Here is a 19,962-nt window from a genome sequence, read left to right as displayed (position 1 = left end):
TTGATGCGAGAGCGACGGGAAGATTTGAAATTTGCGTTTTCCGAAGAGGGAAGGGTGAAGGCAGCCGGGGGAGAACTGTAACTTAGATAGTGGCCCGGGTTACCTGTGGCGGGCGTGCTTAACTACCTGCTACTGCAATATGTTGTCAATAGTGGCCCTCGTGGAAGGTCAACTCGTGACCGTCAGTAGAGCCAGCCCGCCACAGCAAAAGCATGTATCTGTCGCGGTGCTTGTGTATGCAAAATAAGAAAAACATACAAAGGGACCGCATGTGTGGCGGGCATGCAAAAGCACCCGCAACTGCTTGTGCACAACTTGTGGCGGGCATCTATTAGTGGGCTGAAAGTGTAATGGCATCTGGGCCGTGGGCTAGTTCCAAGAAGCGTGCGTGTGGGGTAGGAGACGACCGATGACTGGCAAAGTCGTGGCACGTGAGTTGTTGCGGCGGACCGGAGTGTTAATCATCCCTCCCAAATTTTGATTTTGCTTCCACTCCCACTTACACTTGCTCTCTTCCCGATCCCCTTCCCTTGCCTTCCCTTCCCTTCCCTTACCTTGTGTATCAATCAATCAATCGGTAACACTCTTCAGGGAGTCGCAGCATCGTCAGCTGAGGTACACAAAATCGGTCTTGGGGATTCAACACGCTAGGGTTTCTTAGGATTAGGGTTTGCAGGGATCAATTAACCCCTCTTTTCCTTATCCATCTCCTCTGTTTGTCCAGGCCGATCGACCTGATTTTACAAAAAGGGGGAATTTCGATCGATTGATTTTCTAGACCGACTCAACTCGTGCGGAGGAAGAGATGGACGGTCTGTTCAGCTTCAGCACCATAAAGGAGTTCGTGGGGTTTGGGTTGGAGATCATCAGCGCGCTGGACAAGGCCGAACACAACGCGGAGGACTGCCGCAGGATACGCGACCTCCTGCTCAGCCTGAGGGCCATCGCCAAGCAACTGCAGGAGTCGCCCAAGATCATGGAGGACAACTTGATGAGGGGCACGGCGGAGGGCCTACGGAAGGCCCTGCAGCGCGCGTCCGAGTTTGTCGCCAAGTGCGAGCGCAAGGGGCTCCTCAGCCGTGCTTTTAATGCCAAAGGCATCGCCGAGAAGCTGCGCGGGGTCTGCCTCGATGTGCTGCTCAACATCAACGCCGTGCTGCTTGCCAACAGTGCCTTGAACACCTCGCTGCTGGCCAATCTTGAGGAAAATATGGCTCAGCTCCGCGCAGACTTCACCTCTGCCATCTCAATGTTGGCCAAGATTCTGCAGATTGTTGATCTGCCACAAGAGGTATATATAGTTGCCTTACCTTGCCACACCACAGCATCTTTATGTATGTATGTATGTACGTATGTATGTATGTATGTCACACTAGGCTTAGTGTCGAACTGATTATGTAGGATGATACCAAAATCTACTTGTTTTGTTGTTAAATACTACAAAGCAGAGCACTAAATAAGTACCACATTGTTTTTATCTAAGCTTATCAGTCGTAATACGGTATATGAGTTTGTTTAATTTTCTTTTCCTATTTCAGGTGACAAAATTGGTGGAGGACTACCAGATCAGTTCTCAAACTAAAAACAAAAGGGAGACAAAGAAAACAGATGTACCTAGTTCTCAAAACAAAAACAAAGGGGAGGCAAAGAAAACAGATGTTGCCAGGTAAGGTACCTGCACAAGTACGCTCAATTAGCCTGCCATAGAGCTATCCAAATGTATATGTCCCTTTTATATATCTTGGTGGATTAGTATGCTCAGTTACTTGGCGTGCTCTATGCATTATCCAAACATGCCTCTTTTATCTATTTTATGAATTTTGTTGGTTATAAATCTCGATGATTTAACCTCCTATACCTTGTTGGTAAAGCATTTCATTTTGTAGCACGAAACTTGCAGGCCGGAAGGGAAGAATCAAAAGAAAAACAAGAAACTAGGGCGTATCACGGTGGTGCCAGATGCTTCCTTACCAGATGGTAACGTCGCATCTTCCATGTTACTCTGACCATTACTTGCATCATGTTGTTTAATAAGAATGGATGAAATCAAACTTCAAAAGTGTCTTTTACGGTACCATTAGTACACATATGTGCTCTTACAGATATTACATGTGTAATCTAAACTGTGACATGTATTTATTGTTCTTCTGGCAGGCTTACCTGAGTCCGCTTCAACGGACAGTATGGGTGAGGAAGGCTCTAGTACTATTGTTGCTGCACGGCCCGATGTTGATCTGCCAGAAGAGGTATCGTTGCCTTACCTTGCCACACCACAGAATCTTTATGTATGTATGTATGTATGTATGTATGTATGTATGTATGTATGCAGTGGCGGAGACAGGGGGGACCAGCAGGGGCCCTGGCCCCCCCTAACACAACTGATTTGAGTCTAGTATTAGTGTAAACTTTGATGTTTTTGCTGCTAAAATAATGTATTTTAATGAACTGGCCCTCTCTAACAAGACTTAACAATACTTGGCCCTCCTCATTCGAATTTCCTGGCTCCGCCACTGAATGTATGTATGTATGCCTAGGGCTAGTGCCTCACCGATTGATTATGCAGGATGATACCAAAATCTATTTGTTTTGTTGTTAAATACTGTACAAAGCAGAGCTCTGAATAGCATACCACATTGTTTTATGTAAGCTTCTCAGTTGTAAATACTGTATATGAATTTGTTTAATTTTCTTTTCCTATTTCAGGTGGAAAAATTGGTGGAGGTCGACCAGATCAGTCCTCAAATTAAAAATAAAGGGAAGGCAAAGGAAAGAGATGTTGCCAGGTAAGGACCTGCTGAAGTAAGCTCAAGTAGCCTGCCGTAGAGCTATCCAAATATATATATATATATATATATATATATATATATATATATGTGTGTGTGTGTGTGTGTGTGTGTGTGTGTGTGTGTGTGTGTGTGTGTGTGTGTGTGTGTGTGTGTCCCTTTTATCTATCTTGGTGGATTAGTATGCTCGGTTACTTGGCGTGTTCTATGCATTATCCAAACGTGCCGCTTTTATCTATTTTTATGAATTTTGTGTGTTATAAATGCCAATGAGTTAACCTCCTACCTTTACTTGTTGGTAAAGCATTTGATTTTGTTTGCGAAACTTGCAGGCTGGAAGTAAAGATTCAGAGAAACAAGAAACCAGGGGGTAACGTCGCATCTTCCATGTTACTCTGACCATTACTTGCATCATGCTGTTTAATAAGAATAGATGAAATCAAACTTAAAAAGTGTCTTTTACAGTACCACTAGTACACATATGTGCTCTTACAAATATTACAGGTGTAATCTAAACTGTGACATGTATTTATTGTTCTTCCGGCAGGCTTAGCTGAGTTCGTTTCAGCGGACAGTGTGGTTAGACAAGGCTCTAGTACTGTTATTATCAATAAGGTATTTCATATGCTTAATTCATTTAAATCATTGTCATAGTTGGGCAACCCGATTTCATATAAAAGGATGCCTCAAGCTATAATAACTGATCGATACCAGTAATTAAGCTGAACTTCTATAACGGTAATTTCTTGTCAAGAAGAAAAGTTGTTTGTTTTAATGAGATGTTACATTCCATGCACAAAAAATAATCAGCATATCCATGGAACCCGGAGTGACAGGCAGATATAAGGTACCTTTTGTTGCATCCAAACATGCATTCCAGGGAAATTGCAGCATACTGAAGTCGATAGTGAAATCTAAGTTATTTGAAACTGCTGGACGCCACAACAATTGCTATACATGGAACGTCAAGGTACCATTTGTGAGTTGATTATTGTGGCTGTTGCTTGCAGATAGACCCCCATTCCTCTGAGACTAGCAAGATGCTCGAGGTCTACCTGCAGCAGCTTCTCTTCCCCTTGGAGCCAAAAAACAAGGAAACTACTGGATGCCCAGTGGCCCTAACCAACAATACAAACGATCACGTTGGCATCTTGATTAAACCAATAAATGGGAAATTTACAGAACCAGAGATAATGAAGCCCCATTCGACTTTGGTTGTGTATGCGACAATGAAGATGCATGCACAACCTCCCAAAGACACGGTCAAGTTTGAGGTGCTCATGATTATCGTACAGTCGGAGGGAGACCACAGAAAATTGAAGGCATTCATTGTTGACAAGCTGAATATGGACAGTGGCTTTATGGTGCATGTTAAGAACCTTAAGGAAGAGGTGTATCGGGCAATGCTGACACCTATCACTTGTGACCCAGCAAGCTGCTGCCAGGTAATTATAATGTTGACATGCATGATTCAAGCTACCCATGCTCATATGTATCCTGTGAAGACTTGGGATATATATTCCATGTTCCTTCCAAAATCCCTGTGTTCCAATCAAAACAACACTCTTCAATCGATGGGCCTTAGATAAATTTTTTAAGGTTTTGTAGAATGTAGTAGATTGATCATTTAATTTCCTGCAGTGGTTAATTCTCTTAACTATTTGCATTATGTTAACTGGTTTTACCAGATCATATCAAGATCGATAGAGAAAATAAACTTGGTGACATCCATTGATGCACACCCCACTAAGCCATGGTGAGTCATATTTATAGAATTATAACCCATCCAGTGACGCAACTCTTATATTAGTTATTCCAAGATTTCCTCTTATTTGCGCTATAATATGCATCACAGGATTGTGACGGGTCATGAGGGGGGGAATTTTTCCATTTGGGACTACCAGAAGCAGGTATCATTACTGCTACTTTATAGCCAGCGTGTGGTTGCTAATGCAGTGAAAATTAAGTTGGTGAAACTTAAATCTGCTGATTGTGTGGCAGGAAACTGTGATGAAGTTGCAGGTCAATGAGGTGCCAGACAAGACTACACTCATGTTCCATGCCTTGTCTCAGCGCATCAAACTGAGGCCTCCCAAACATTCTGTTTTTCAGTCAAATTTATCGCTGAAAGGAAATGGTTGGTAGTGGGGGATGGTCGCGGATACATCTATGTCTATAATCACACCAACACTAAGCTGCACATGGTCAACAAATTCAGAGCTCATGATAAGAAATCTGTGAACTCTCTGGCTGCTCACCCAACAAAGCCATACCTTCTTTCATCATCTACTATTGGTACAAATATCAAGGTTTGGGACAGGAGCAATAAGTGGAAGATATTTCAAAATTTCGACACGAAACCTGAGATTGCATATTACAATGGTGTGCGCAGTGTCAAGTTGAATCCAAGGGATACCAACACTTTTGCTTGTGTTACCCGTTATGACGGAGTAAAGGTTTGTTATAGCCTCTTCCTTTCCTAAGTCCTCGTACGATGTGCATGTTGTAGTTCCTGAATAATCGACAAATTCAGTTATTTCAGTAGTTATTTGTATATTTGATGTTAAAAGATGTCTTCACTGCTTGAGATTTATAGGTCGGGAACATCAAACCTTCCAGTCTTGAAACCACACTGACGGGGTCATTCGTCATGGCCGATTATTTGTTCACTCGTGGTGATGAGCACTTGATGGTTACTTTGAAATTTGACGCACACAACACCGAGGAGAAGAATATTAAGCATTAATGATTGTTTTCATAACAGGATTGATAATAGTTGTTTGCATATATAAGCCTCATAATTTGTGTGAAAATCAGATATGGGATTTGAAGACACGAAAAGTTGTTCACACTCTTAGCGTGAGTGGGCACAAAACGACCTGGGTTGCTTGCCACCCAAAGCTTCCAATACTGGTTACAGTGTTAGATGACGGGACTGTATGTTTGTGGGATGTCAGTACCTACAGGTAATTATAATGCTTCTGCTCAATATACTAGCTTTGTCCATCTCTTTTTTTAAGATATGCATGTATTCCATGATTCAAACATACTATTTTTGACCAACAATCTGTTTAAAATATTGAAGACTGCATTCATGTTATCACAACCTATAGAGATTACCCAAACCACCATGACTACAATGGGGTCATCTCATATCTTGGCACAACTAGCTATTTCGGTGGGTTGGTACCTGTAGTTTGTCCACAATCAGTGTTTTTTTATTAAAAAATTAGCATTGTCTGCATTACTTGATTTTTGGTTTGTTCTTGGGGTTGCATGTAAAGTTTGTCCAGGCATTGCATCATTTACTCCAGTGACATGGAAGGTTTTTTATTTGTTCCTGAAAGCAACACATATAACTAACGCTGGTCTCCTAATTATATAGGCTTGAGAAAATGGTTCACATTACCGACAGCAAGTGTCGTGATTTGGTATTTGTCCCAGACACAAATGACCCACTCAGGTACTTCTCAAGTTCTTTTTTTTGTATTAGCATTTTCATTTATCTCTAAAATACATGTTGGGTGTGGCTTCTCTATAATAACTAAAGGATATCCCGCAAATTGCTCCGGGATTTGTAGAAAGTACATATTGACCAAAGAAAGAGAAAAAAGAAGCAATTGATGCTAGCACTATTATTTTCAGAAATTTTGTAAAGCAAGCTCTTTAATGAAACATTGAATGTAAATGGTGGATGCTTGAATGTTTCAAATGCTAATGCCACCTATAAAAATGGACAGAGTACTATACATGAAAACTTAGACAATCCAAAACATTGTGGGTGTGCAAATAAAGACAGCAAACTGACAAATGCTTGTATATTTGGTTCTGAAGTTATTACTAGTCTAGCTAAAAGAATTATGCCAATTTTGAGTCTAACGCTGAGAGGCACAAAATGGTTTCTCATAAACTATAATCCTCAACTCAACTGTTCTTGCTCGGTTTGTTTTTTCTCTGTTATTATATATTATGATTCTATCCAATTTCACAATGCTAACCTCTGATTATCTATTCTAATTACATAGGCTCGCTATTGCATTTGAGACAATGATAGCAATCATGGAGGTTAATTTGCCAATTGCGAATACAAGCAATGCAAGTGGACTAATAACGGGAACTAACTAGGAATGACCTCCCCGGGAGGCAAGGCAACGAAGTCCATCACGGAGATTGGGATTATGCATTTATGTATTTGGCGAATTGATATTTCCTCTTGTAATTGATATTGTAAAATACTGTTGTGGATAAGAATACTTTTGTGAGCATTGCGATATTGTTACTATATTTTTCTGAATTTTATTCTATTTGTTATGAATTTTCTCATTTGAACTCAAGTTTGAATAATTCAAACCTCAATTTTGAATTCAAATATCTTTGTATGGTTCATGTTTGTTTTAGAACCCTCTATCTTGTGTAAGTGTTTATGAGTCAAAGACTCACTTATGTTATTGTTTAAATTTGAAAGCCCAAATTTTGGATTTGAACAAAGGTCATGTTGAAATTTACTTTGAAACTTATGATGACCTAGCTCTAACTCATCACCAAGTTCAAATCTCAATCACTTTGTTATCTCATAACAAAAGTTTGAAATTTCCCCACATTTTCAAATGCATGCTATGCAAATGTACACATCCTAATTCTACCCCTTCCGTGTCCTACTCCTTTAGGTACACATCCTAATTCTACACCTTGATGATGGATGCCGCCTCCTTTGCTTTTGCTCTGTTTTCTCAACTCTGTTTTACCTGTAGTTAGCCTCCTCTACTAATCTGCTTTGCTCTGTTTTCTCAACTCTGAATATTTGCAAGTCCCTTCCTTTGCTTTTGCTCTGTTTTATGAGCTCTGAATATTTGGTTGTAGCTTCAGAGCCGTTTCAGACGTCAGGTTGACTCCACTCAGGGCTAGACAAATAATCTTCCTCGTTCCGACCACGGGACGGATAGAGATGATGCCGACCTCCTAACGCTAATGGAAGCTGCTATCTATCATCTCTTTCTTTTTAACAAGGATAATACACACTAGACTGTGATACTTGGTCTAGAGCGCCAAATCTACTTCACCAAAGGCACACCATCCAGAATGGTTCAAATGTTCAGTTATTTTCATTTCCAAAGAATGAGCGATTGAATCAGCGAGGTCGGAACTTTCATACATAAATTATTGTGATATAAAAACAGATCGGTGGATTGCAAATGCCTCGTCTCAAGCCTGGTGTTTTCACTTTCGTCAGTTAGAGAAGTCGACAGGGTCGGTGAATCTCGCTCGAGACAGAGCTGGGGTGTGTTTCAGGTATCAGGTTGGCATTTTAAGTAGTTGCTGCTTCTGTTGCCTCGACAACTGGGTTGTCCTTTCTAGCCTTTGGGCATTGTGCTATCAATTTCTTATGTGGTAATGGTGGATTCTTAGGTGCTGGATGTGCCGCTATGGTTATGGGGACTCGTCTCCTAAAGACGATATAAAGTGCTTCTCATAAGTTTGTCCAGAATGCACATGAGTTTGTTTCTCATGAATTCAGATTTGGTGGCTTCCTGCTATCCTGTGACAGTCCATCATTTATGTTTATGTTGTTGGACAATGGTTCCTGAATGTAATCAGGACATCACTTGCCGATTATGTGTGTCCTAAATTATGCGTGCTAATTGTGCATACTAATCTTAAAATGAAAATAATATAATACAATGTTGCACTTTACACCAAACATTACATTTGGTATAAAAATAATAATTTGGGGGATTGCACATGGGAATTCGGGATGGAGGTTTGTTCCCCTGCTTGGTAATGGAAACTCATGGTCTTTTTTTTTGAAAAGGAGAATGTCCCCTGGCCTCTGCATCAGAACGATGCATGCGGCCATCTTATTATAGATGAAAAGACTAATACTATAAAGCAAGTTTCCCCATTCTCCTCGCATTATTTGCTTTGCTGCTTGGGACTCAAGAGACGAACAACACTTCTCTGCTATTCAACTGAAGCTCCTGAACAACATGTTAATGGCGGACAGAGACGCCGCCTGCCCCTGTCCTCGTGTCAATGGTAGATGCTACCTTTTTTCCCTTGGAGCACCAACTGGACTATTTCAGAGTTAATTCCCTCGTCCACCTGATACAAAATGAGGAAACAATGGGTCAGTCGAAAAGGACATGGAATTTTACTCCCATACAGGTTGTTTGAATGGATCGTTTGAAGAACTTGGCTGACATCCAGCTCCAAACAGACCCAATAGGCTAGGAAACTCTGTTGATCTCCAGCGACATAAGCTGAACTTCCTCTGTTTTTCTGAAGTCTGAATATTTGCATGTAGTTAGCTTCAGCTGCTTTTGCTCAGTATTCTGTAAATAAGAAGAGGTTGGCAACAACGAATGTACTGTATGATCGAAGAGAATCAGCAACCTGGTCTGGAAGACCATCCCCTAAAGCATGTTGGTGTGCCAGCGAGTGAAGTAAACTCTGTAACAATGGAAGTGGCGAGACCTGACATGGCCAATGCAGCTGCATCTTTGACAAACACATGCATGCATGCAATTGGAATCAAACACACCAATTGTTGAAGAAACCACTGACTGCATCCCTTGTCGCCCCATGCCAGGATGTACACGGAACGGAAGGGTATTTCTCAACTGCCCAATGGTGGAGAACGCTGTTGCAGGCCATGGTGGCGTGGTGTGGCAGCTTGGATGTGGTGGCGATGTGGCGGTCATGATTCATGAAGCTGTGGTTTGGTGCCGCAGCCCCACCTATGGCGATATTTTTGTTGTTGTTCACAATGTTACAATGCCGAGCATATGAACTTGGCAAATCATCTGTGCCAAGTGGCAACAACGCTGCCTCTCCGCTTTGTTCCGTCTGGTCTTTTTTTTATGTTGTGTACTGACTTTTGACACTCAGCAAATGCGCAACCAAAAAAAATACTCGGCAAGGAGCCCTTTGCTGGAAGTGTGTATGCCGATTGTAAACTTCGGCAAAGCCTTTACAAAGTGGTTTTCATCCTTATTTGGCACTAAACTAACAATTTGATTCCAGTAGTGATACGTCGGGCACTAAACAATACGCATCAACTCTATAAGCCAGGTTCTAATTACTGACGTGGCAACCAACAACATGTTACAAACTATAAGCCAAAAGTTGACAGTGAGCACCAGTGTCAATGTCAGGCACAAAATGCCTGCATATTTCATCATATTAAAACTAGCTTATCTTTCTAGTTTGATATGAATCATATCACTACCTGCATATTTCGTCATGCTAAAACTACCTTACCTTTCTTGTTTGATATGAATCATATCACTACTAGAAAACCATATGAAACCATAAACTGAGCCAATAGAAGAAATAATCTGCATTACTTGTATATATCTTCGAGCTAGAATCTAATGTTCGATGCGTACGGAACAAAAAATATGCATGATTTCTAGGCCAGTTATTCCAAAAACCACATGAAATGGTACTTCATTGTACCCATCTTATTATTGTTTATAAGCAACTAGTGGAGCTTGCTGCAGCCCCAGGTGATAGGAAGCAGCTCATGGCTTGCAAATCTTATAATGTCCATAAGGATCTATAAGGAGGCATCCAACACAGGATGTGAATGGATTATTCATTAATAATTATTAAGAAATAGCAGGAGCTCTGTCTTGTATACAAACATTCATATGTAGCTAATTGCGAAACAATAGCTACAGGGCATAAGGGTAAGGAAGAAAACAAATTACCACATAGGCTATGTAATCACAAGGAAAGAAACAACAATGTACTAGCCAGATGAACATTCATGACCAGCAGGCAGGGATGACAATGCCGGTTTGGAGATAATCAAGATGATCACTAGGTGATCGTTCAACTGTTGAGAACACCTTGAGTACTTGTTGCATCGTTGGACGGTGTGATGAATCAGGCTCTATGCACCGGACAGCGACAACGTTCATTTGAAACATCTCACCCGCGATCTCAGCTCGCGGGAGTGGGAGCCGTGTGTCCAGTAAATTCTGAAGTAATGTAGTTTTTTCTACAATAGATGAAAGGAAATCACCTGGATGATGACCCATGAACAACTCTAGAACCAGCACTCCGAAGCTGTAAATATCACACTTCTCGGTCACCCTTGTTGTGTATGCAAGCTCTGAAGAAATGTTAACATTCGAGAGTCAGTTTTGCTACATCTATCATCTAAGTACATTGATCAATAAAAACTCTTCTAGTATGTTTATCTAAAAGTACCAACATAGTGATATAATTTTACCTGGGGCAAGATATCCTTTTGTCCCGGCAAGATTTGTGTAGTTTGACCCATTCACATCTAGTATTTTTGCTAGACCAAAATCCGAGATGCAAGCTTTAAATTCCCGATCAAGCAAAACATTGTTGCTCTTTATATCTCTGTGGACTATCGGTGCAAAGCAACCGTGATGCATGTATGACAAAGCATGAGCAACATCCCTTGCAATATTTAACCTCCTCGCCCAATCCATTTCAACTGCAGTTCCCGTACAATTTAAAGTTGCTCCTAAGCTCCCTCTGTCCATGTATTCATATACAAGGAATCTTCCCTGAGTTGCAGAGCAGTAACCAAATAACTTTGCAATGTTGCGATGTCGAATGTGCACCAATGAATGTATTTCACGGTTAAATTGCTCATTGTCTTCTGCCACATGGATCTTCTTCACTGCAAATAATTCACCTGTTGGTAACTGAGCCCTATAGACAGATCCATTGCCTCCAGATCCGATGCAAAAAGCATCGCTGAAATTGTTTGTGGCATCAACAATTTTCCTATACACATCTTCCCCATCAAAGTTCCAGATGGCGAACATCATGGTCTGTTGTACTTCATTTGATGTTTCTATCTCATTTTTCTTCCTTTTGCAATGCCATGTTACTAGTGTAATGACAAACACAAAAGATACAACAACTGGTATAATAACTAGTAAACTAGCATCAAACTTTTCCCCTTGTTTACTACCTCGAGGAAGGTCACAAGGGGGCAAACCTTTCACAACACCACACAATTTCTTATTATTCCTGAACCATATGATTGGAGCTTCTTCAAAAAACCTAGTATGCGGCACTGATCCTTCTAAGTTGTTGTATGACACATCCATCGATAGGAGACTGGTCATGCTTCGAAATGATGGTGGAATGCTGTCGTTTAGTGCATTGTGAGAAAGATTCAAGGCTTCAAGCATACGAAGACCGCCTAACAAACTTGGAATAGAGCCAACAATTGAATTGTCACTTAGATCCAACATACCTTGTAGGTTTACTAACATCCCAAGTTCGATAGGAATTGTACCATTCAGGTGATTGTGGCTCAACTTTAGAAAGTGAATCTTTAGGCAGTGCTCAATTGATCTTGGTATTTGTCCAGTTAGGTTGTTTGATGACAAATCTAGATACTCCAAGTTGTTCAGTGATCCAATTTCTTGTGGCATATTTCCCTGGAGCAAGTTACCAGAAAGGCTCAGGTTAAACAACATCGTTACATTGCTGATTTCTCTCGGAATCTGTCCTTCAAGCTTGTTTGATGAAACATCAAGTATCCCCAGCTGAGTTAATTTCCCTATACTTGATGGTATTACTCCAGCTATATTGTTGTTTGATGCACATAACACAGTAAGTTTGTAGCACTCACCCCAAAGATGAGATAATCTGTCGAACAATTTATTTGAACTGACATCAATATAGAGAAGATTTGGATAAGCTCCCATCCCAGTGATATCTCCTTCAAGGTTATTTTGTTCAAGTCGAACCCTTACTAGGCTCTTACAACTTAGCAAGCTTGATGGTAAGGGTCCAACCAGGTTGTTGCCAGTAGCAGCCAAATGTTGTAGCTGACCTCCCACACAAAGGTTGAATGGCAAGGCGCCTGATAGGTTGTTAAAAGCGAGGTCCAACTTAATCAGACTCATTAACTTGACAATTCCTTGAGGTATAGGTCCTGACAGTTGGTTCTTGTAAAGGTACAAGAGAGTGAGGTTTGTCAAATTCCCTACGGTTATTGGGATAGAACCAGAGAGTGTGTTTTCTTGAAGAGCCAAATTCTCTAACTTCACAAGGTTACCTAATTCTTGTGGAATTTGACCAGAAAGTCTGTTCTCCCAAAGGCGTAAGAAAGTGAGCTTGGTTAAATTACATAAATTTCTTGGAATGGAACCTGAGAGTGTGTTTTTTTGAAGAGACAAACCCTCTAAGTTCACAAGGTAACCTAATTCCTGTGGAATTTTTCCGGAAAGTTTGTTGTCCCAAAGGTACAAGCTGTTGAGTTTTGTCAAATTCCCTAAGATGTCTGGGATGGAACCAGAGAGTGTGTTTTCACTAAGATCCAAGACCTCTAAGTTCACTTGGTAACCTAATTCTTGTGGAATTTGCCCTGAAAGTTCATTTTGGCAAAGGTTCAAGGTGGCGAGTTTTGTCAAACCACCGATGTTGCTTGGGATTGAGCCGGAAAGATTATTGCTTGACAGATCTAATGTAACTAAGTGAGTTAGGTGGCCTATTTCAGAAGGGATGTGACCAACTAAGTGATTGATTGACAAGTTGAGGGTCACAAGATTACTACTCATTTTATCTAATTGTGTTGAGCCTCTTATCTGGTTGCCTTGCAGGAGCAGACTTTGGAGGCCCTCGAGAATCTTGATAACGGGAGGGATGCCCCCGGAGAGCTGGTTGTGAGAGAGGTCGAGACTTGTCAGCGTCATCAGCACCGTGAAGTTCAGCAACTCCAACGTCCCTCTAAGCTGCATCCCCCTCAGGAAGATGCCGCTGATCACGGGCCGGCGCTGGTGCACTGTGCAGCTGACGCCGTGCCAGCTGCAGAGCGCCGACATGTTCTCCCAGGACCTCAGGGCGTGCTGACTCTGGTTGCTGAGGCTGGCTTTCCAAACAAGGAGTGCCCTTGCTTGTACTCCAGTGTCCGGCACGAGCGCGCCGACCGTGATCAGCAGCAGCAGTAGAAGTGCGGCGAGAGAGGCGAGCACTTTGGGTCGCTCCGTCTCCATGACTAGCATTTTGGCTTTGATGGAAATGGCTCCGGTGGTTGGCGGGAGGGGTACTAGTACATAGAGCTTGCAGCAGGCTAGGTCCACGCAGTAGGTAACTGATCCGCCATTCATGTCCTTGGTAGCTTGTGAAGAGATATGGAGTATCTACCTCCTCGTCATCTAATCCATTGACTAGACTCGGCATCACTGGAAAACATTGAATTCGTCAAGCAAATTGCATGGAAAGCTACTGTAGCAGTCTGCATGCATGACGATCACATTTTCCCAATCAATGTGTCGCCCGTCTTTCACCCAAACTACAATCACAATGGTGTCTACTAGGGCAAGACCAACGACCTCCCTATCCGGCTCGCAAGCATCGACAAATTGGCGGAAAAAAACACTCGAAGCCAAGGCATCACTGCGACGACCTCTGCGTCTCGCTCCACAAAAATTTACTCCCCCCACATGGAGATTCCCGGACAGCCCAGGACGTCCATGGGTGCCGGCTGATGGTGGCCACCGATGGTAGCTCCATTTCCATTATTGATCACTATTGACACAAGTTATTTCGACAAAGACTATTGACACAAGTGCATGTGAGATTGTTCGGATCCTTCTTTTTTGAAAAGGAGGTCGAAACCCATGCTAATGTTGCTTACGAGACCCATTTCTTTTGTTGATGATGGTGACTACATTTTAATTATTGATCACTAGCCAATGTGAGAAAGTAATTGAGTTGTAATGCTAATGGCAGCTCCCGCTCATATTGGTTGACTTATAACGCTTGGTCAGTAATGAACACTTGACCATTCACTAAACATATCTTGTTCTACTCTCACACGCTATCAGCGTGCTCTGACTGATGCCATTCACCAGTGTCATAAGTTATCGAGCCAAGTCTTCCCTGCGTTCCTCACATATTGTGTTTAACTTATCAAGTCTACATCTTGTTACATACACACACAGTATTTGTTCAGGAGTCGGTATGGATCGCTGTCTATGTAACGTTGCCAACTCGTTTGAACATCCGCAAATTTGCAGGAACAAGTACTATTGAGGAAGTAGTCAACATCACAAACAAAACGCTAGCATTTTTTACACATTACAGTTCGATGAATAACTGGAGAACGAGACAATTTTGTAATCACGTGGGATAATATATGGATCATTGCCAATTTTATTGTTCTCAAAACCATATGAAATGGTGCTTCATTTCAGCCATTATATTCTTACCCCTAACTCTACTGCGGAGATGGGTAGGCACTCGCGCTGTTGTTTTTGTGTTCACGATGAAACAATCCAACACCTATTTCTTGATTGCCTTCTCGCGAAGTTACTTTGGCGGTCTGTTCATATAACCTTTAACATTATCCCTCCAGATAGCATTGAAGTGTTGTTTGGGACGTGGCTAAATGGAGTGACTACTCATATGCGCACTTGTTTGGGCTATATGGAACTACAGGAATGATATGATTTTTAACAGACTATCTATGATTAACTTCTTGTAGGTTATCTTCAGGGCTACGGCATTGAATCCGTACGTGGTCGTTACTCACTCCTACAGCCTCCAGGGAGCAGCTGGCTACAGGGTGCAACCGGTGGGAGATGGTAGTACGGGCTATTTTCAACCGGTTTGGATGGCCGTTGCATAATAGGGTAGGTCCTTAGTGTCCTTTTGTCCAGTCGGTTATGGCTTTCAATTGTTTACTTTTTTCTATTGCTCCTTTTGTGAGTTGTACTTTGCAGACCAGACTTTTTTTGTTGGACTTGATCTAATAAAGTGGTCGCATGCATCTTTCCGATGAAGAGGCCGGGGGATGACCTCCTTTTCAAAAAAAAAATCCAGGCCGGTGAGGTTAAGTTCGGTGACACGAGACGGTGCTGTCGTGGTGCAGTTCACACGACGCCATCGACAGAAGTGGGTGGTGCTTCTCCAGCTGCCCAAGGCTCCTCGTGGATCGTCGGTGCTGCCCTGCTTTCATGGATCGTTGAGACTTCAACGTTGCTAACTCTGTCGTTACTGGGCAGCAGCAATGCCAATAGTAACAGCATGTCCGGTTGCTTGGGAGAATGCACACGTCAACACCCCTCACCTGCAATGTAAACCGTAAACTTAGTTCATGATATGAAATGCATGTATAGTAGTGTTATGTTGATGCTGTGAAAAAAAGTAGCTATACCGCCTGAGAACAAGATGTACACAAGCAAAAAGACATGATTAAGGAGACACCCTTGATGAGATCCGAACAGACGATATTCCACAAGTCACGGTTGAAGAAAACGATATCCATACATCACCATTCTCTGAAGAGGAGGTGAGAGCTGCGGTTTTCCAAATGGAACATAACAAAGCTCCAGGTTCAGATGGTTTCCCCGCAGAATTCTATCAGAATTTCTGGGATATAATCAAGTCTGACCTTTTGGAGTTGTTTAATTGTCTTCACGCCGACAAACTTGACCTATTCAGACTTAATTTTGATGAGATTGTCTTGTTGCCGAAGATTAAGGAGGCCGAACGGATCCAACAGTTCAGACCCATATGCCTCCTTAATGTCAGCTTCAAAATTTTCACCAAAGTGGCTACGAATAGGTTAAACTTGGTAGCTGACCATGTTTTCCGGCCATCTCAAATGGCTTTCATGCAAGGAAGAAATATACTTGATAGCATAGTAATCCTGCATGAGACCGTTTATGAGATGCACCGAAAAAACATGAGTGGAATAGTATTCAAGATCGACTTTGAAAAAGCCTATGACAACGTCAAATGGTCTTTCCTCCAACATGCCCTAAGGATAAAAGGTTTCTTCGATAAATGGCGCGAGTGGATCCATAATTTTGTAACAGGAGGTAGTGTGGCCATCAAAGTCAATGATGATGTAGGCCATTACTTTCAAACAGAAAAAGGATTACGATAGGGTGACTTCATGTCCCCAATGTTATTTAACATTGTCGTTGACATGTTGTCTATTCTGATTGAGCGCGCCAAGCAGGATGGCCAGATTGCAGGAGTAGTGCCATACCTTATGGATGGTGGTCTCTCTATTCTGTAATATGCTGATGACACAATTCTCTTTATGGAACATGACCTGGACAAGGCTCGAAACCTTAAACTCTTGTTGTCAGCGTTTGAGCAAATGTCGGGTCTTAAAATAAACTTTCATAAAAGCGAACTTTTCTGCTTTGGAGAAGCCACTGAGGTGGCGGCCGAATATGCTGGCCTGTTTGGTTGTGCACATGGCCAATTCCTGATTAAATATTTGGGAATAGTGATTCATTATCGGCGTCTCACCATTGCGGAGTGGAAGCATGTAGAGGAGCGGTTAGAGAAACGATTGAGCAGTTGGAAAGGAAAATTACTCTCAGTTGGAGGACGGCTGGTTTTGATTAACTCTGTCCTCTCAAATATAGTTCTCTATATGCTTTCTTTCTTCCAACTCGCAAAAGGGGTCCTGCAAAGACTGGACTATTTTAGATCCAGATTCTTTTGGCAAGGAGATGGTGAAAAGAAAAAATACAGACTGGACAAATGGAGTGTGGTTTGTAGGCCGAAAGACCAAGGTGGCCTGGAAATTCATGACTTGCAAATCAAGAATGGGGCTCTATTTAGTACATGGTTGTTTAAACTTCTTACTGAGTATGGTGTTTGGCAAATCATGCTGCGCAACAAGTATCCAGGACAAAAGGCGACGTCTCAGGCATATTGGACACTTGGCGACTCGCACTTTTGGGCTGGCCTAATGGCGGCAAAGAAACATCTCTTTCGCTTTGGGTCTTTCGCGATAAGGGACGGGTCGAAGGTTCATTTCTGGGAAGACCGTTGGCTAGGCAATGCCAGTCTTCGAGAACAATATCCAGCCATGTACAACATTGCTCGCGAAAAGAATAATACTATTGCGCAAGTGCTCAGTTTGTCCCCACCCAACATTTCATTTAGGCGAGATTTGATTGGCCCCCGACTTATGTCATGGCACAATCTTTTATCCCGTCTGGATTCGATTAATCTTAGACAAGTCTGAGATGTGTTTCGCTGGAATCTTACTCCATCAAGGTCATTCACAGTAGACTCTATGTATCGTGCACTCATGCATTCTGAGGTACCGGTGAGTAATAAGGAGAAAATCTGGAAGTCGAAGATTCCACTAAAAGTTAAAATCTTCATGTGGTATCTTCGTAGGGGAGTTGTTCTAACCAAAGACAACCTCGCACGGTGCAACTGGCCAGGGAGTAAGAAGTGTTGTTTTTGTAGTCATGAAGAGACAATCAAACACCTCTTTTTCCAATGCAAGTTTGCACGTTCTATGTGGTCAATCATCCAAATAGCGTCAAATTTGTATCCACCCACAAGTGTCGCCAATATTTTTGGTCATTGGTTGGACGGTATTCCAAATAGATTGAAAACGCTAATACGGGTGGGAGCATACGCCTTACTATGGTCGCTTTGGCTATGTAGAAATGATTTGGTTTTCAATGATAAAAATGCTTCTCCTTTGCAGGTTATTTTCCGTTGTACGCACTTGCTTCATACGTGGTCTACGCTACAACGAGCGAAGTACCAACCGTTGTTCAAGGTGGCGTGTACGCGGTTGGAGCAGGTGGCTAGGTGGTTTTTACCCAACATGGGTGGCAGCATAATCTCCGGATCGGTCCACCATCCCTTACGACATAGGCATAGTGTCGGTTTATAAGACTCTACTGTCGCCGATTTGTCGTTTTTTTTTTCCTTTCATTTTGTCAGACTTTACGTGTTTGACTATGTGCATCCTAGTTCTGCAGAGGCTGGGTGTTACTTATAATGCTTTGTATCCGCTTGATGCTACATTTCTAGATAATAAAAGCGCCCTTTATCGAAAATAGAGAATTATGTGCACCTCTCCTGTTTTCTGCCAGGTTTTGCGGGCGCGAGTTGTGGAGGCTGAGTGAGTGTTGGATGATGCTCAACTGGCTGAGCCAGTTCCCGTGGTTTAAAAGCAGATTTACAGCAGCCTGGCATCCTATCTCGTCTCAAATTCTCAAGCCTTATCTTCATTATTACCTTGACCTCCACCTAGACTCTGTCAAACTTTCGAGTAACCAGTGGTTACTGTTTGAGCTGGACAAGGTTGTTGCGACATGTATGGTATGGAATCCCGCAGGTCTACCAACTGTCGATACTTTTCTTCTGGGACCGGACGAAGAGCTGGACAAGGTTGTTGCTATATACTTTTCTTCTGGGACCGGACGAAGATCTTCTAAGTAGCCTATGTCAAGAGGTTTCGTTACTAACAAACATCACCATGTGGAGGTGTTTACACCTCTATGGTTCGAAATTTAACGCTTATTTGTGTTTCAGCCTGGACGTGCCCAGCAGGCTTTTCGGCCCGCTCGTGGCCCATTTAGGACCGGACCGTATGGTCCGGGACGACTAGAAAATAAGGTCGGTCCAAGCTCTGGAAATCGGTCCGATAACACACCCGGTTCGGTCCTGTTTTTAAACGGGCCGACCGAACGGACCGAGAAGCGGCCCAAGGCCCAGGCGCCTCGCATGCCAATTCCTGTTCGTTGCTAGGGCACGCCGCACCCCCGCTCGATCCACTGTCTCATCCCAGTCCACGCAGCCACCGCAAGGCAGAATGAGGTATAGGCTGAATGAGGTAGAGATAGAAGTTGTTGTTTTTATGACAATGTGCTTCTTTTTGTAGAGAATGATGAAGGAGAAGGGGAATGAGAAGGAAAATGCGCTTGGGAAGGAGAAGGAGAAGAGCAAGATGAAGGCAAACGCGAAGAGCTTAAGATACTTAATTAGGCAAGAATCGCCACTGCCTCCGCCAGTTCGGAAGATGGGCAAGCCGCCGAAGCCGATTAAGAAGGCGAAAGGCTATGCCAATTCCCCAATCGCAGATTTTATTTGTAGGGTAAATAAACACCCACCGCCGCCTACGCGTCTCCCTGGCCGCACCGGCGCTGTCGTGCGTGCCGCGGAAGCTGCTGCCTCCGGCTCCGCAACCAACTCCAAGCTGGCTCATGCATCTACTATGGTATGTGATACGTCCATTTTACATCATGCTTTTATATTGATATTTATTGCATTATAGGCTGTTATTACATGGTATATCACAATACTTAGAAATATATATCCAATCGGACGTAAGTAGCATGAACTATTATTGTTGGCACTACCCTTGAGGTAAAAGGTTGGGGGGCAACACTATAAGCCCATATCTTTC

The 19,962-nt window shown here is 42.6% G+C and overlaps 1 protein-coding gene and 1 pseudogene across 1 annotated transcript; one reads left to right on the top strand and one right to left on the bottom strand.

Moving 5' to 3' along the window:
- Positions 1-455: 455 nt before the first annotated feature.
- LOC123088607 (uncharacterized) lies at positions 456-7,185 on the top strand (annotated as a pseudogene).
- Positions 7,186-10,549: 3,364 nt separating this feature from the next.
- On the bottom strand, positions 10,550-13,774 carry LOC123088605 (MDIS1-interacting receptor like kinase 2-like). The gene is made up of 2 exons (XM_044510823.1): positions 11,020-13,774; positions 10,550-10,899 (listed from the first exon to the last, which is right to left on the bottom strand). Exons 1-2 carry the CDS (start codon positions 13,772-13,774, stop codon positions 10,550-10,552), a joined length of 3,105 nt encoding a protein of 1,034 aa, XP_044366758.1.
- Positions 13,775-19,962: the final 6,188 nt, after the last annotated feature.

The sequence above is a fragment of the Triticum aestivum genome, chromosome 4A (genome assembly GCF_018294505.1).
Source record: "Triticum aestivum cultivar Chinese Spring chromosome 4A, IWGSC CS RefSeq v2.1, whole genome shotgun sequence".
Lineage (NCBI taxonomy): Eukaryota > Viridiplantae > Streptophyta > Magnoliopsida > Poales > Poaceae > Triticum > Triticum aestivum.
The sequence above is the reverse complement of the archived record's forward strand: the minus strand, read 5'-3'. Positions and strand labels throughout refer to the sequence as shown.